General features: G+C 47.3%; 1 protein-coding gene across 1 annotated transcript in view; it reads left to right on the top strand.

Annotated features, from left to right (window-relative positions):
* plekha6 (pleckstrin homology domain containing, family A member 6) overlaps window positions 1-17,752 on the top strand; it is a 56,437-nt gene extending 38,685 nt beyond the window's left edge. Inside the window, 20 exon segments of the mRNA XM_077003956.1 lie at window positions 116-314; window positions 316-563; window positions 1,103-1,628; window positions 1,749-1,832; window positions 2,316-2,369; window positions 3,779-3,847; window positions 5,003-5,083; window positions 5,175-5,324; window positions 5,839-5,934; window positions 6,945-7,056; window positions 7,976-8,112; window positions 9,507-9,665; window positions 10,265-10,340; window positions 11,481-11,575; window positions 11,725-11,901; window positions 12,125-12,274; window positions 12,620-12,753; window positions 13,121-13,263; window positions 14,157-14,261; window positions 14,932-17,752. Coding sequence (XP_076860071.1) covers window positions 116-314; window positions 316-563; window positions 1,103-1,628; window positions 1,749-1,832; window positions 2,316-2,369; window positions 3,779-3,847; window positions 5,003-5,083; window positions 5,175-5,324; window positions 5,839-5,934; window positions 6,945-7,056; window positions 7,976-8,112; window positions 9,507-9,665; window positions 10,265-10,340; window positions 11,481-11,575; window positions 11,725-11,901; window positions 12,125-12,274; window positions 12,620-12,753; window positions 13,121-13,263; window positions 14,157-14,251 — 2,785 coding nt within the window. The 3' untranslated portion in view covers window positions 14,252-14,261; window positions 14,932-17,752.
* The last annotated feature ends 283 nt before the right edge of the window (window positions 17,753-18,035 follow it).

The following is an 18,035-nucleotide window of genomic DNA, read 5'->3' as shown; positions in this document are numbered from 1 at the left end:
CATCTATTTATGTTTTAAATGCTTAACTTAGTTCTAAAGGTGGTGAGGCACCTGCAATCTGTGGTGATGTCATCTTCACCCAGACCTGCTCTTCCTGTCCTCATGGGTTATACAGGAAGAACTCGGAGCCATGCCTTACGGAGGACCAGGTCAACATCACGGGATCCGGGGCCCAGTCCCACCCAGACACCGCCGCTCCGAGACATGAGCATCTGGAACCCACCAATCACGGGGTCAACGGGGTGGAGACGTCCACCCCCACCACCCCGCTGCCCCCAGATACGAACGGCCGGATGGGGGACAGGCTAGGACCGCCACCCCCCCCACCACCCCAACGGATGGGGCACCTACGGGGTGTCCAATGGACCCAGCTACACCTCCCAGGAGAACGTGCGGGAGGTGCGGGAGGTGCAGCCCGACCTGCAGGAGAACACGGTGCTGCGCAGGGGGTTCGTTCCCCGCACGGCCCCCGAGAGGCTCGCCCAGAGGAAGAGCTCCATGACCCAGCTCCAGCAGTGGGTCAACCAGAGGCGGGGCGTGGCCACCCAGGAGGACCTGCACAGGTGAGGGGGCGGGACAAAAAGGGAGTGGGGGGGGGTACAACGTAGGATGGGCGGAGCTTCAGGAAGGCCTTAGCACCGTTAGAAATGTTGTGGGCACGTCTCATGTAATTGGTGGGGTGTGATGACAGCAGTGCAAGTATGTTGGCGTTGTGACAGAGACTGTAGCGCTGATATTTATGTTCGCTGTAATTATGGCATACCTAGTGTTATCAGATCTACGTTGGTGAACCTCCCATGTCCTGTGGGACTGTGGCTTAAAGATTTATGGTAAAATTGTTTGTTGAATCAATTTGATTGTGATGACTCGACAAAACCCTCATGAGGAACATTTGGGTTTGGTCACAACGATCACAGCAATAAATTACATTGAGATTTATTGGAAAGCTTGTTTTCTAATTGCGGCCGATATGTACAGTCAATGCTGTGACGATAATGAACAAATATATCATGCAGCCCTAGTTTCACAGAAGGAAGGTCTGACTTAACCGCTATAGTGATCAGCATGTCTGCCTGTCCTGCTTCTCTGTCTCCCCCTACAGTCCATCGCGGTACTACACGGTGAACCGAGGCGTGTCGGCGGACTACTACGGCGTGTACGGCGGGCCCCTGTATGTGGAGGAGTACCCCCTCTACCCCCCTGGCGTCCGGCCCGACAGCATCTGCTCCATGTCGGCCGCGTACGACCGGGCGCCCCCGCGCTGGACGGCGGAGGAGAAGCGGCGGTCGCTGCGTGACGGCGCCCTCTACGGGCCTTCCCGAGAGCCGCCCCGCGAGCCCCACTGGGCGATGGGCCCTCCGGCCGGACCCAACGCCGCCTACTACGCCCAGCTGGACTCCGCTCAGGGCTCCATGCGGAGGCTGTCCCTGCAGCCGCGCTCGCGCTCCGTGCCCCGCTCGCCCTCCTCCTCCTCGGCAGGCCCGTACTCACCCCTCCCCCACAACTTCATCTCGCCCGCGCGCTCGTCCAGCACCCGCTTCGACAGGCCCGTGGGCCGGATCCGCGAGGAGGGGCTCTACGCCGACCCCTCGGCTTACGGCATACGGAGGTCCCTTAGTTCCCCCAAGGTACGGGGTTCTCCCTCCGCACTGGTCCAAGGTGTCTCCAGTCCTCGCAGGTTCAGCAGCACTTCCTTTTTTAGAAAAGAATATTTCTGACCTTTTTTCTTGTGTTTCTCACTCTTTCAGTATGATTTTGCTGGCGATCGTCGGTCTTTGAGCCAAAGCATGTACTACAATTACCCAGCCTCCCCCTCTGTACATGGTAAAATGGTACGTCCCGCTAATGCGGTGCATCCTAACAGTCACACAGTAGCGTACGTTTACGATGCATGTAGGCACAAGCTCATCCGCACACGCATGGCTTGTTGCAAGTGCACGTTTGTCAGATGAAGTGGCTTTGCTGATGAAGGGTGATTGAGGAACAAGTGATATTGTGTGTGTGTGTGTGTGTGTGTGTGTGTGTGTGTGTGTGTGGTTTTGTATGTGTCCTGTTAACTGTCTTTGGTATCTGTCCTTTCCTATTTCCCTCTTTCTTTGACCCATTCTGTTTATGGACTTTGTGTCCGTCTACGTCTCTGCCTCAAATTCTGTCAATTTCTTGGTCTATATATATGATGTTTTTCGATGTCTCACTGTGCCTGTTTGTGTGTGTGTGTGTGTGTGGGGGGGGGGGGGGGGGGGGGTGTCTGCTGTGTGTTGCTTCTGGCTGGAACTGACTGGCATCTCTGCTGCTGCCGTTGCTGTATATACCAGGAGGACATTTTAGACCTGCAGCTCCAGAGGAACCTTGAGTACCTCGACCAGCAGGTAGGTGCCGCTTATCCCCGCTTATACCTGTCACCGCTAATGCACAACGCCTCTCACAGCACCGCGGCACGGATCGCTGCTAATGTTCTGACTCAGGCAGGGGACCTTGGGTGTACCAGTGTGGCCAGTCCAACAGGACATTTAGTATGTGTTCACTGTGACCATACACTGTGTTTCAGTCCGTGCTTCACTCGTACTCAATACATGTGCCATCTCTGCTATCACTGTCTTCCCACAAACCCCCCCAAACGTCCTTGTATGGTTACCCTCTTCAAATTAAAGTTTAAAAGTTTATCCGAAGTCAAAAAGCCTTGAAGAAACGCCTGTGCTTAGAAACGAGCAGACAAACGCACACATAATTGTTTTTGGCTACTTTCATACACCTAAAGGCAAATAACATCAGAAACCTGGTCTAGTTTAATTTGCCTTTTATTTTATATTGAGTGTGAACACATCGATAAGTAAAAAAAAAAAACTGACCCCAGATCAGATGGCTCATTGGGAGGTATTCTTACACATGGACATCCCAAACCTGCCCAGCTGATCACATCAGCCTCAAATTCACTCGACAAATGACGGTCTGTTTGCTCCCAGGTAACGGAGGGCGAACACCTAATCGGCATGGTAACCAGAATGGTTGGCCGCTCCTCTCCCATGACAAAGCTATACCCGCAAGTAAGAGAGACTGGAGTGGATTAGAGAGGCAGGCTTCGGGTCCCACCCACAGCCGCAGGCCCAATGCCACGCGTCTGCTTTTCCAGGCCTCCGTTTTGGCCTCTCGTTAGGCCCAACGGGCTCAAACAAACCCTGTGCTGAAACCTGAAGTCTGCCTCTCTCTCCTCTCTCTGGTTTAGAGGCATGTTCGATGTTAGATGGTGTGGTGAGAAAAAGCTTCTCTAGCTCCTTAAGGCGACCGTTTGTTTTATCCTCATTGTTCTCCTTAAGGCAGCTCTCACGGTCTCTGCTGTTTACATTTATCTCCGGCCTGATTTTGGTGCCCCTCATTTCTGCGTATCAAGTTCTCCGTCCATGTGTCCCGTGTTACATCCTCCATATTGCGCGTGCATTGTGTGTTCTGCAGTCTTGTGTGTTTCATCCTTCGTTCTTTGCGTGTGACATGTGTGAAATGCCCCTCATCCTCTGCCAGCTAGCGCTGCGATGGCGATCACGAGTGTGTTTTGTTTTGGCCATGGAGCTTATCATTTGCACAGCTTATGATAATGGCTTGTGGTGCTGCATAGGATATGAAATGCATCATTTTCTGTATGTGCAATATATATATATTTTCTCCATTTTGTATCATTGATGCCTGAATGGTGTGCACCAGCCGGATGGAGATGTGTAGAAGGCAATTGTAGGACCCTCAGAAGCATAAATTTCATTAATAACCTCCTCTTTGCTTTCCCTAGGTGCCTCCTTTCCATGATGTCTACAGGGATTTGCATCCCACGCTGAAACTCAATGAGATCGAGACTAGTGTAAGTTCAATAACATAGCTGTGCTTATTTCACACATTCTCAGGCTAGCTGCCTGTCTTATATGTTTAACAGTGGTGATACTAGTGGCTACACGTTTTGGGTCATATAACTATATAATGATGGAAACTGCTACCAACCACAACTGTGTCAGTTCACTTGGGGGCATGTCAGGGCGATGTGTTTAACATCTAGCCATCAACCCACTAGCCTGCCCAGCCTCCCCACAGCTTTGATGTCATCCTTCGAAATAGACCTTGTCCAGTACAGAAGGAATTACCCCTGGGGCTGTTAGAGTCTTTGTGTGACATGCTGTAAGCTAGTTAGCTAACTGCTTCTATCTGAACTGTAGGCTACATTGCCTACTCTACCAGTGTATGACAGTTTGTGTGGATGCATTAGGGCATGTTCATAGCTACATTATTATTATTTGTAGTATGGTTAGTCACATTTCAATCTGGCTAACGTCAGACAGCATTCCAGTTCTTCAGAGAAACACCTTTCAGATGTATTGTTCTAAATGAACAAGTCAAAATATAAGAAATATAAACTTTTATTTATTAACTACTGAGTGCTTAAAAACCTTGAAGCCCTTAAAAAGCCTTATTAGTATTCCAAACAGTAAAACCAGCACACAGTGACCTTTATGACCTTTTCAATTCCTCCCTTTTTTAATACTTGCTTGTATATAGTTTGTCCTACCTTTTTTGTGCTATTTCCACATAATAGAAGGCACATGTGGAAAAAAATGACTTAAAAATACATCATGTATTTTTGTGGTATATTCATTTAAATCTATGATCTACATTTTCAAGCTCTAGGGAAAAGCCTTGTTGCCTTTATTAGGAAGGGTCACATGCGTTGATCCCTGAAGCATATATTAAGCTATATTTTATGTCACAGCACCTCTTTTGAAACACAGGGCATTGCCTCAAAGTTTAAACTATAACTTTTAACATGAAAGAACACATCCTTTGGATTCTATTTTCCTGTCGCTGAAATCCTGTTGACACTTGAATGGGAATTACTGTGCAGATGATGGCGGTCCAGCAAAATAAGACTTGTCTAGTCTTTGTTCATGAACATTTTTTCCTGTTATTAAATAAACTGCTGGAATTTTTGTCCCTAAATGGTATGCATTTTTTTCTCCATGTGCAGAAACTGCTGAATCGATTATGTGAGCAGAACAGGCTTCTGAAGGAGCAGGAGACTGTTGTTCATCGATTGCGCATGGACAAGGTACGCTGAAGTCTGCTCTTCACCCACACCTCTATGACAGAATCCTCTATGACTCTTCCCATAATCCTCCCCGTTGTGCCTGGGTCGGCAGGATAACCTGGAGTCAGCGCTGGTGGCCACTCACCAGGAGATGGAGCTGTGTCGCGCTCAGCCTCTGGCCATGGACAAGCTGCAGATGAAGAAGGAGAGCCTGCAGAACCAGCTGATCAGCGTTCGGGGGGAGCTGTCTCAGGCGTCCAGCGTAAGCCTGTCCCGTCCTTGTCCCGGAGGGCCACGGATCGCTGGCCGTAGGGCCAAACGTTCGAGCAAATCGTCTTTTCGCCTTTTGTGTCGAATCCGCCGTGTTCTGTCATGGGCAAATCCCAAGTTGCATTGTGGTCCCACGGCGCTGGTCTCTGACAGCCTGGTTCCGAGACAGCGAGGCGTTAAAGGGAATTAGGGTGATGAAATATGGGCCCTGTGGCTGTGGCAATGTATTTGTAGTAGAAACGGGCTCCCAGTGAAGAGGCGATTACTGCTGATCATATGTTTTGACATCTGTGCAAGAGATGCATCAGTGTTTGTACAAGATCCCAGCTGTATGAAACAGTGAAGAGTTTCCTGTTGAAGGCAGTAATCTGTCTCTACACAGTAGCGTGTACTGGGGAAGACCCTGCTAGGAATGAGGGAAATAGATGGAAATGAATAGACTGAAATTAGTTTCCGGGTGTGGTCAGTGCGGAAAGCCAGGAGTCAGTGTGTCCTGCCTCTCTCAGGCCCTGACCACCTCCAGAATGGAGTTTGAAGCCCTGGAGGACGAGGTGAACGCCATTCATGGCGACCTGTGGGAGCAGCTGAACGCTGGAGGGCAGGTGGGTGCACTTTCATCTTCATCTCTGTCTTTATCCTCATCATCCTGTAATCATCTAACCTGTACCGATCACTTTAAGTCTGTGTTCGTCAGGATTCTCATTAAAGCCGTGTCATTTATTCATGATCACTTTCTCATATCGGCTCCTCTAAATGGACTGCATGTTAATTAACTGTTTTTGGAGAGCTTTGACAGTTTAATTTCAGTGACGGATAGCATCCTGTAACAGCTGTGATATAACAATGAAGGCTGTGAAACAGCAGCAAACTGATCCTGCTGTTTGTGAATCGGTGTAACGTCAGAAACCTGCCACACAAATGACCTGCTTCATTTACACGACACATTTGTTAGATCTATGAAAAAAGGCAGCTTTAGTTCTCCATCCAATCAATTATTGATTAGCATATGAATCTCTTATTAATTATTCATGAGCACAAAAATGTATTCCCTTGAAGCTCTTGACAGCACTCATGTATAATTTATATTTGATGATGGTATTGATGTCCTGTCTTAAACAAAAGGATTTTATAGCCAGACTAGCTTGTTAGTAATGCTAGTGTTCAAATGCTGCCACTTCTGAATTGTCAAGCTTCAAATTTTAACTAAAAGGTTTGTCATTTATTCAACAAACCCAGAATGTCCCTACAGTTTTTTAACAAGTACTCCTCCCCTCTCCTCCCCTATCTCCTTCTGTCTCTCCTCTTCTCTCCTCCCCTCTCCCCCTCTGCTTTTCTCCTTCTCTCTCCTCCCCTATCTCCTTCTGTCTCTCCTCTTCTCTCCTCCCTTCTCCCCCTCTGTTCTTCTCCTCCTCTCTCCTCCCCTCTCCTCCCCTATCTCCTTCTGTCTCTCCTCTTCTCTCCTCCCCTCTCCCCCTCTGCATTTCTCCTCCCCTATCTCCTTCCGTCTCTCCTCTTCTCTCCTCCCCTCTCCCCCTCTGCTCCTCTACTCCCCTCTCCTCCCCCCTCTCCTTCCCTCTCTCCTCCTCTCTCCTCCCCTCTCTCCACCCGTCAGAATGAAATGGTCCACCGACACTTGCAGAAAGAGTTCTGGAGGGTTCAGGATGTTCTTGAGGGGCTGCACAAGACCAACCCATCCCGAGGCACAGACACAGCTAAACACAGAGGTGAGACATTTCCCATGACACTGCCACAGCTACACACACACACCTTGGGACAGACCACCTCAGTGTCATACATAGTAGTGCATTACCACATCTATATTAAAGTGCAACACCAATGAAAGTGCAGAAATTTAACAAATTGTAGCAAACAAAAAAGTTGTATTTTCTTTTGAGTGTTTATGACTGTAATCAAGGGGGATGGATCTTTGCCAGAACATTTCTAGAGAAGCCTCTGGATTGCTTTGGGTTAATGTTGCATGCAACAATGTCATGAAGATCAAAAGGCATGGCTTAAAACCACTGAACCCGCCCAAATAGCTGGCTAAATGATTTAAAATGCAACTGTCACGGCAGGATTTTCGGTTTCTTTGGTGTTGGTAACAAACTCTACTTTAATGTGAAATCCCAACATAGCTGAGCTAGTTGTGGATGCTAAGGTAGACAGACTTGTGCTTAGCATGCGTCTGTTTTCTCTTTGTTACACTTTATTTAACTCAAGGGAGGATTAGCACACCCTTTATGAGCCAAGTAAATGTATTTAGGCGCATTAGCTTGGTAAGTTCGTTTCTTGTGGGTTTGTGGTCCTCTCACTTGTTCACAGAACCAAGGGCATGAGTGGTGACTAAACCGAAAGTTCATTATATGGATCAGACAAGGAGGATGGTTGCCTCTGTGTGTGCTGCACCCCTATAGTTACTTAGCTCCTAGGCCTAGCGCTAACATATCATTGTCACAGAGTTGGTCTGCCCATGACTTCACTGCGGCGATCCATTGGTATCTACCTCTGAACCCAAAAAGATGCGCAGAGATGGGAGGCGGGGCTAGAACACTGTTGGTGTTGCTATTTAAGCTCTGATTGGTGTGCACACAGTCCAGATGTAATGCTATTGTTTCTCTCCTGTCTGGTTTCTGCGTGGTGTAGCGAGCGGGGCGTCCGGTTCCTTCAGCACAAACAGTCCGGCGAGTCCTCTGAGCTCCGTGAGTCTCACCAGCCCCCTCAGTCCCTTCTCACCGGTCCCTGGCACCCAGACCTCACCCACCAAACTACCCGCCCCAGAGGTACGTCATACTACACCACTGAACGCCATGCCTCCACACACACACACACACACATAGTGCAAAAGGAGAGTGCAGAGAACGCTCGCCAGGAACCAGATGGTAGCTCACACTTTACAGAACAGTAGTTCACGTTTTAGAGAATGGAATTCCGTACGAATCAAAACGTGCAAACACTATTCAGCCTGGTCCATAACGTTATTACTGTTCAAGCTGCCAGACATAACACAAAGCCCTGATTTAACGTGAGAACTTCAAAATGTCTTTGAAACATGGGCCCATATTCGTTATTCGTGTTTAAGGACATCAACCCCAAGTGGAAGATAATTGATGGTGCTAAGCAAGTCTCCACCGCAAGCACTCGAAGAACATTTTCAGAAAAGCTGTTCACTTTTGAAAGCTTTTTTAAGTAAGCTGATGAGCATACCATGGTATTTCAGTGAAGGCTCAAAGCGAGGGACTGTGTTGACGTGCATGGCGCCCATAGTCTCTCTGCTTTAATTATTTGCCCCTTGTCTTCTCGAGGGCTTTGACCTTGATTTTGTCTTAGCACTACACTTTTTATCTCTTGCCTTCTTTGAAAATGCTAGATGTTCCTAGGCAATCCTACCCTTGCAATTTTGGGCTGACTTCAAAGCAGCCTGCATTTTAAAGAACCTCAAACAAACAGATCTGTGCCTTTTAAATTCTGGCCAAGAAGATTTGTTTGTCTGAACAATATTTCAATGATGCTGTTTGTTGAGGTGAATGTGACTGTCTAGTCCAGAGGTACTCAACTGGCGGACCGCGGTCCGGATCCGAACCTGAACGCAGTCCTGTCCGGACCCAATCTCATTCCTGATTAACTGGATACGGACCCAAAAAAAAAAAAAAATATATATATATATATATATATATATATATATATATATTTATATATATATATATATTAATTTTTACGGGAGAATTAGTTTTAAACCGGAGCATTTATTTCAGGGCTATTGAAAAAACACTCTGTCACGAGTGTTACGTTTGCAGGTCCGAGTTCACGAGTCCGTGACGCTGGCCGCGGGCCCTCTTTCCCTCACCACAGTGCCACCTGCTGGCTGTCACTGAGCAGTGAGAAGATCTTTACAGCAGTGCGGTGTTTGTGGTTGGCCCAGTGTACAAGCCTCTACCTGCCAGTGTAGCCACGTGACCTCAGTCTAGGGACCGCGTTGGGAGGAACAGTCCCACTCTCCTCCCTGCTCTCTGCCTGCATAGTCTTTCTCAATACACGGCTCTCTTCTCCTCTTCTTCTGTCTTGCTCCTCCTTTCTTTCCCTTCTATCTTTTCCCCTGTCTGTCCTGAGCTGTTTTTCTGCTGTAATCTCACTTGCCCTCCTGCTCTGTCTCTCTCAACCCTGCTTCCTCTTCCAGGACATTGGTCCTCCCCGGCCTCCACTCCCTAAGTCCTACCAGCCCCTGGAGTCGGCCCCGCCCATGCCCCCTTCTGTCCCTCCCCTTCCCCATGACAGCAACGCCTGGCTTCGCCCCACGGATGCCCCCCAGGACCACGGAGAGCCCCACAGCCGAAAGGTATCTCCAGAAAGGAAAAGCGTCTAAACAGCAGGATGCAACCACCCCGTCCATTACCTGGCAGCCTCTGATACCCCATAATCCCTAGATAGTTCTGACCCTCATCCCGATGACGCCCCCAAACCATCATCGTCCCCACCCCAGCACTGACATTGCCATAACCCCACCATCAGTGCACATAAGTAGGGTAACATCTTCATCCTTACTCATCTCCTTCAACTCATAACTTCATCTCTCCTCCTGCTTCTTGCTCTGCTTGTCACACCTACAGAGTTCGTTTTGTCTTGACATTTATAGTTTACCCTGACTCATTTCTGATCACATGACCATGAGTACAAAAACGTTCATGTCATTGGGTTGTCAGAAAATCTCTCACTGGGGTTCAGCGGAACATGTGCGCGCGCGCGCGTGTGTGTGTGTGTGTGTCCAACCCAGAGTACCTAGACATTGCCACACCATCATCACCTTCCTCACCTTACAGTACAGCCTGTCCAGCGCAGTATGTTAGCATGTAGGCAGAGTCGGTGGGGGAGGAACCACACGTTTTAGCACTTTGACACGCTTTTAGCACTCTGAGTTTACTCTGCTCTGCCTTTCAGCACAAATACAGCTTAGCAGTGGACACAGCTGGCGATTGTGACTCAGAACAAGACAAACAAGGCAGCCTGAACAAAGGTAGGAGAGTGGAGCCCTCCCCAGACCAGAGCTGACACCAGAGCTGACACCAGAGCAAACACCAGAGCTGACACCAGAGCTGACACCAGAGCTGACACCAGAGCTGACACCAGAACTGACACCAGAACTGACACCAGAGCAAACACCAGAGCAGACACCAGAGCAAACACCAGAGCAAACACCAGAGCAGACACCAGAGCAGACACCAGAGCAGACACCAGAGCAGACACCAGAGCAAACACCAGAGCTGACACCAGAGCAAACACCAGAGCAAACACCAGAGCAAACACCAGAGCTGACACCAGAGCTGACACCAGAGCAAACACCAGAGCAAACACCAGAGCAAACACCAGAGCTGACACCAGAGCAGACACCAGAGCAGACACCAGAGCAAACACCAGAGCAAACACCAGAGCTGACACCAGAGCTGACACCAGAGCTGACACCAGAGCTGACACCAGAGCTGACTGCAGAACTGACACCAGAACTGACACCAGAGCAAACACCAGAGCAAACACCAGAGCAGACACCAGAGCAGACACCAGAGCAAACACCAGAGCAGACACCAGAGCAGACACCAGAGCTGACACCAGAGCAAACACCAGAGCAAACACCAGAGCAAACACCAGAGCAAACACCAGAGCTGACACCAGAGCTGACACCAGAGCTGACACCAGAGCTGACACCAGAGCAAACACCAGAGCTGACACCAGAGCAGACACCAGAGCTGACACCAGAGCTGACACCAGAGCAAACACCAGAGCAAACACCAGAGCAAACACCAGAGCAGACACCAGAGCAAACACCAGAGCAAACACCAGAGCAAACACCAGAGCAGACACCAGAGCTGACTGCAGAGCTGACACCAGAACTGACACCAGAACTGACACCAGAGCTGACACCAGAACTGACACCAGAACTGACACCAGAGCTGACACCAGAGCTGACACCAGAGCTGACACCAGAACTGACACCAGAACTGACACCAGAACTGACAGCTTCGGTCAATGTCCTGAAATACAGTGAAGGCAGTTAAATTTCTGTATGAAGCATATTGTTTCAAAAGCTTATGCCAAGAGGCTAAATGATTTACTTGAAGCTGGTAAAAGTCGACATTAGATACAGTTTTTTCTTGTGCAGTAGGCATTGTACCACCCATGACCAAATCTCCCTCAGATGACAAGGATGCCCCCAACAGGAGGAGTGGAAAATTGGCCAACGGACACATCTCCAGGGTCAGTGGTCTCAGTCCTTTCACAGTCCGTATTAACCACATCATTACAGTAGATATTATTACACCTTGTCAAGGCGTCCAGTAACCTAAAGTGTTTCAAGTTTTATTTTGATAAATTTTTTAAATTCTTTTTTTTTATTGTTGGTGCAGGAGAGGCCAAAGAGTGCTGTGTTCACGGCTGAGGTGAAGTCCAAGATGAGTGTGGAGGAGCAGAACGAGAGGCTTCGTCGGAACCAGAGCAGCTCCGTCCGGGAGAAGAGACGCAGCCTGAACCTGTCCGGAGGCCAGCACGGGGACGGCCTGAAGCCCACCGTCAACTACAGAGTGGTGAGTCACTTTTACCCTGCTGCCCAGAGCAGCTTATCACCCAGTCAACCAGCGAAAAGCCCTCCCGATATCTCAGCTGGTTAGCCTACTAGCGTTCCCTGTTGTATGAGCCCTGTATCAGGTCTTTTGTTAGTTCCAGGTTACCTGTAGTTCTGCTTGAAGTGGAATTCTTTCTTTTATCTGAGGGCGTGGTCTCCTCTTGATTGGCGCTGTTGTTACCTAGGTGAGGAGGCGAGTGACAGCTCATGAGGTGGACATAAAGGACCTGGAGGCGGCTGTAAGGGGCGAGGGGGTGGAGTCTCCCAGGGAAGAGATCGCCCGCCTACGGCGACAGGTGGACCCTGACCAGTATGACATGGACATCGGAAAAGAGGTTAGAGGGCCCAACAGGGTTCTGTGCCTGGAGTTCTTGTGGTCTAAGGTTTAAGAGACTAGCAATGTGATTGGAACTGGGGGATTTCTCCCTGGTGGTCTGTGGCATCAATGTTGGTGGTCCACAACATGCTAACCAGTTTAACTACTGAAAATACTTTTTGAAAATAATTATTAACTAGTTAGCGAAACTAGCTAGCTAGCTATCAAAAGCAGATAGCTATATATCTAAATTGGAACCTAATATTCAGTTATGATTAAATGGATTTAGTACGTTTAGCATGTGGGGCGAAGGTGAATTCCTTAGATAGCCCGTCACTCTTGTGTGTTTTGTTCTTTTGATCAGCTGTCGCCCCCGGACAAGGTGCTGATTCCTGAGCGCTATCTGGACATCGAGCCAAACACGCCGCTCAGCCCAGAGGAGGAGCACGAGAAGCAGAAGAAAGTGGAACGCATAAAGACTCTCATCGCTAAGTCAAAGTATGATGCATCACTAGCAGAGATCCTGTTATCGGTTATTGGGTTTACCAGCAAATCAGACTCGCTGTAGATAACGATCTAGGTTAGGTATAGGTGATCTGGCCAAAATAACGAGTGAATAAAGTGTTTAGGTCTTTACAAGTAATAACAAGTCTATGATATTTCTGTAGTGCTGGGTTAAATGTTACCTGTATATCTGGGCTGTACTGGGATGGGGCGGATAACCCGAGGTCTATGATGCGTTTTTTTGGCTGTGTCACATGATTTTGGGCCAACAGCCCCAACTCTGGCCATGTGTCTCCAGCGTGGTGTGCTGAGGCGTGCTGAGTCGTGCTGAGTCGTGCTCTCCCTCTCTCCCACCGTGCAGCCTGCAGAACGTGGTGCCGGCGCTGGACGGCCCCGTGCAGGGTCTGCCCAACCCTGAGCAGCAGCTGCATGAACAGGAGAAACGCATCGAGATCTCCTGCGCCCTGGCCGCCGAGGCCTCCCGCCGCAGCCGTCTGCTCTCCGGTGAGGAAGCCTGCCGCCCTGAGGAGCCCGGTCAAGCCGTCGCGCCCGCCGTCTGACCCCGGGCCGACCTCTGACCTCCGCTCGGCTCCTCCCCTCTGCTAATCACCGACCCCGTCAGCTCTCACTCTTCTCTCACTGTCTTGAATCCAGACCTCAGAGCCAAGGTTGCACTCTCTGTGCTGACAGAACAGACTTTATATGACGTTGAAGGATTACATAAAACAAATGGAAAAACATATATATAGATTAAACAAGCATATTGCTAAGCAGTAGCCATCTCTCAAACATTCTTAACCTATTTGTACATATTTTGGAAATCTTAACCCCAGTCTTTACCACATTCTGCCGTGACCTCTGCTCTGAAGTGCTCTGTTTATTCCATATGAAGCAGGAATTTTGCTGCCAGCCAGAAAGAGGACATTTTTCCTACCTGAAGAGATTCATGTTAATTAAGGGACAGTGGATTTTCTTATGCCATTGCTCATATAAGAAACATAAACATGTTGACCATGATCATGTCAGCCGATGGAACATGACCACTCATACCCTCCCACAGAGAGAATAAGGGGGAGAAGCAGCTCTCATTATGTGCTGCTTCCTGGTTTGAATTTAATTAGATTTAGTTTTGCTCTGCATAAACCTAACAAAAGTAGACAGGCAGCTTTATTAACTGAAATTGATGGAAAACGCAGAAATCATTTTCTGAAACACTCAAGATTATGAGTTTCATTTCTTGAAGTGTTTCTTTTAGCTTGTGGTCCTTTGAGAATAGTTTTGTTTTTCCCTCTTTGGTCCACAACACTTTATTCTTTGCTGCTCACAAAACATTTGCGTTCACTTTTTTTATTTATTTATTTTGGCATTTCCCATCATTCCATTCCACTGCATTGCAGCCCAGTCAACTCCCAGTTTCCCTGACTTCCCAACCAACCTGGCCCCTCCCCTTCCTGCTGACTTCTCTGACTCTTCCCACATCATGAAGGTGTGAAAGTGTGAAGGTGAGTCCCGCCCACCACACAAAGTTCCCTCCCCCCTTTTTTTCACTTTGCCCCTCCCACAGTATGCCCTTTATGCTTCTCCCTTTACTGCTCCTTATGTTCTATTGAGTCTGCTTCTCTCACCAACTACAATTAGATCAATAATGGAACCAGCATTTCTATTTCAGTTTGGAAACCGAATCAGTACAATGGCATTCGTCCTTTGAGGAAAAAAAGAGTTAAATTAGATGAGATGAAACACACCCATATGAAAGGCTGGGATCTTATTCTGCCCACTGGTAGCATAGTTCCATCTGAAATCTCTGCTTTAGCTTTGCATAGTTAGCCAGTGGGTCTAAACATCGAATAGTCTTGTCAATAAAACTGGTTCAGGGTGTTTAAAAACTGTCGTTAACAGTATTTGCAGATCAGCAGATGCAAATAAGCATGCTTTTGAGGAATGTGATGAAAATGTGTTTATGAGCAATGGCTGTCGCTGAGTACCACTACTGATGTTAGTACCACTACCGATGTTAGTACCACTACTGATGTTAGTACCACTACTGGTGTTAGTACCACTACTGTGGTGGTGGTATTATTGTGCAAAGACAGTTCTGGTGCATGTATATGGGTGAAGCTTTTTTTCTCACTTTCTCACTTTTTTTCTTGTCATTCTCTACACCATTTGCAGCTCAAATGCTGGCTGCTGTCAAGTTCAGTCACGAACCCTTCTGAGCACCAACGTGGAGACGCAACGTTGGACAGATGAAACTGACAAAGTTTGATTCATCTCCCACAGCCAGTGTATTTATTTCACTAACAACAGAGGAATACAGCGATTGGAGGTGGGGACGTGAGGAAGTCTGAGAGATGCAGTTCAGACATCCCTCAGGGGGCGGGGTAATGCCATCTGGGGGCGGGGTTATGATATCTGAGGGGGAGGTAATGCATTCTCACCACTGGCCAACCTCTCCCACTGCACTCACTTACTTCTCTCTCTACTAAGTCTCTACTAATGCCTCTTAACCAGCGGCACGACTGCACAATATAAACCACAAACGAGGCTGACTTGTCCTGAGACGTCTAGCAGCCCCGCGACGGAAGCTACAAAACTAGCCAGAGAGTGGGACCTGTTTACACCAAACATATCTACTATTTGTCATATTAAAAGTGACTGAGGTAAATGTTACAGAAACACTGAAAATGTTACAGAAATACCTGCTGGGATCAGCAGATCAGACAGCAAGTGCAGAAGTGAAATCGGAGACACAAGTATGTTGTTAATGGAGCAACAGCCCGGGTAGGGAAGGCATGCATTCATGACACGTGCTGTGTCACAGAGGAATAATGTCAGTCCCAGGTTGAGGAAGAGGACGAGGAAGATGTAAGTTAAGACACAGCAGGCAGCAGGACTCAGACGGGACTCGGCAGCACAGCGGCAAAGACTACAGGAAGTCGACCAGACCAGCACATCAGCACATCAGAACTGGGAGGACTGGGAGCTAGCTTTACTACCAGCCCGGCGTAAATACGTGTCTCGAGGGGCAGACGTGTCTCGTCCGGCGCCCGCTGAGAGACGTCCTGGTGAAGGATGCATGCGTGCAGGTGTCCCTCCACATGATGGCGCCTCGGTGAGGAGATAGCTTAGGAGGGTCGGATGAAAGAGCCAGACATCGGCGGGACGTCCTGACATGGACTGGCCCCAACCCCCCCCCCCCCCAAATTCATAGGCCCTTCAGAGGAGATCAGGCCCAGCTCAAGACAGACTCACTGTGACGCCTGGCCACTCCGTCCCCTGCCTCCTTCCCTCCTGGGTTATATAGGGCTTGCTGGGACCTGGGCTTCCCAACCTCGAACTGTCTGGTACCTCCTAGCATTGTTAGCACCACAGTGTCTCAACCGATTTGGTCAAGAAACACAGCAAATATACATAGATAGATCTATAGAAAGTGCATATATATTGATTTGACGTGTAAACAAAGCCATATGGGCCTTCATACTGCTTTCACTGCTAGGATTTTATTTAGTGAAAATAGTACATAAAGTGTGTGTGTTGTGTGTGTGCCTGTGAGTGCGTGTGTGCGCACGTGTTTCCTTGTGTGTATGTGTCTAATAGGAATATAATTAGTATTACCTAATAGGCTATAGAGTGAAAGGTGATAAAGTGCCCTTAGAACTGTAAGTCTGCTAGTTGAAAACGTGCGTGTTATGGGATGAGGGACAGAGGGGGGATTCTCCGCCTGTATTATGACAACATGAAACGATGTAGCCCATAGACCCCATGTGAATACAATGCCCAGTAGAGAAACTCTGTGCCATGTCTTTTCATGCTTAGGCGAAACGTGTTGTGTAAATATTGATCTTATTTGATGCGGAACTAAATGAAACGAGTATTTTTCTATTACTGATGAATACCTTGGACCTGTGTAATCAAACGGCTTAATTATAGTGTATCAGAAAGTAATGAATAATTTGCCAAACCATACAAATCTCCTATTTTCTACTGATTCTGAGTTTTGGCTCTGTCATTGATAACCCCTTACTGAAACCTGACATCTTGTGCATTTTCAGCATTTTGGCTGTTTTATAAAGTAAGGAAAATTCATTTATCACCAGTGTAGCTTTAAACTGACTTGTGTACAGTACTCTGGTTTTATAGAGTTGTGTTTCATAAAGGTATGCTTCCCTCCCTCTCTCTCTTTCTCTCTCACACACTCACTCTCTCCTCAGTCTCTCATCTTCACTTTCTGTAACGTGAGGTAACAGAAGTGCGCAATGCATCTGATAGCAGATTAATGTTCTAGGATAAGTTCGTTAGCTCCAAAAAGGCAAGTTGAGAGGGGGAGGTGGGTGTTATATTTTTTATTGTTTTAAAGAAAGGGACAAATAAGGTCACCAAAAAGCAGTAAATATTTTTCTAAATGCATGGATATTTGATGAACTAGATAAAGTCTGATCGATAAAAAGCTCTAACTGAAAATAATAGTTTGGGCATTTTTCACAGCATGGGGAGAATAAGGCTAGAAAATCTTTATTTTGTTACTCTGAAGCTTAGTTTGGAAAGGTCTTGGTTAAGGATCATTTTTATTAACTTTATTTTTATGTAATTGGAGGAGATATGATGAGGAATGCAAAACGGTTGTAACAGAGAAGTCTAATATTTGGTTTAAAATGTAGCATATAAGGCTAACAAGAACTAAACATTGGTCTCTGTACATATTTTCAACCAAATTAAATCTTCATATTAACAGATACCGTTGCTACTTTGAAAAAAATACTGAAAAAAAAGCTTGAACTATGCAAATAAAACTGTCAATATGCTTGCTTTAGGCATTTCCTCATGCAATAAAGTGAATGTATTCAAAGTATGTTTTTGATGTATGTTTTTGTGTTCTCATCAACATAGCTCACACAGATTCATGAGTGAATTAATTTTTATATTATGATGTGTTCTACTGAATATTAATTTAAACAAGCTATGTCAATAAATAAAAGTCATTTCGTTCTTTTTGGATAGTTTGTGGCTGACAGTAATTACATTTGCTTCATATTGCATCATCTGTAAAGCGTTTCCATCCAGGTTTTTACGGCGCTGTATTTAGGCATGTATTATAGCATAGACGCATTAGCCTGCTTTATGAATGGCCTAAACTGGATTTTATAGTTGGCTCTAGGGTTAGTTACTGCAAGATACTTATGTCTCCACTAGAGGGCACTGTTTGACATTCTGAGTTTTTGGGTTCTTTAAGACTGGATGAACGAAGAAGACCATACTCTACAAACTGAAGTCTAAAC

This window comes from Brachyhypopomus gauderio, chromosome 1 (assembly GCF_052324685.1).
Source record: "Brachyhypopomus gauderio isolate BG-103 chromosome 1, BGAUD_0.2, whole genome shotgun sequence".
Lineage (NCBI taxonomy): Eukaryota > Metazoa > Chordata > Actinopteri > Gymnotiformes > Hypopomidae > Brachyhypopomus > Brachyhypopomus gauderio.
Note: the sequence above shows the minus strand (reverse complement) of the source record. Positions and strands in the feature narration are given on the sequence as shown.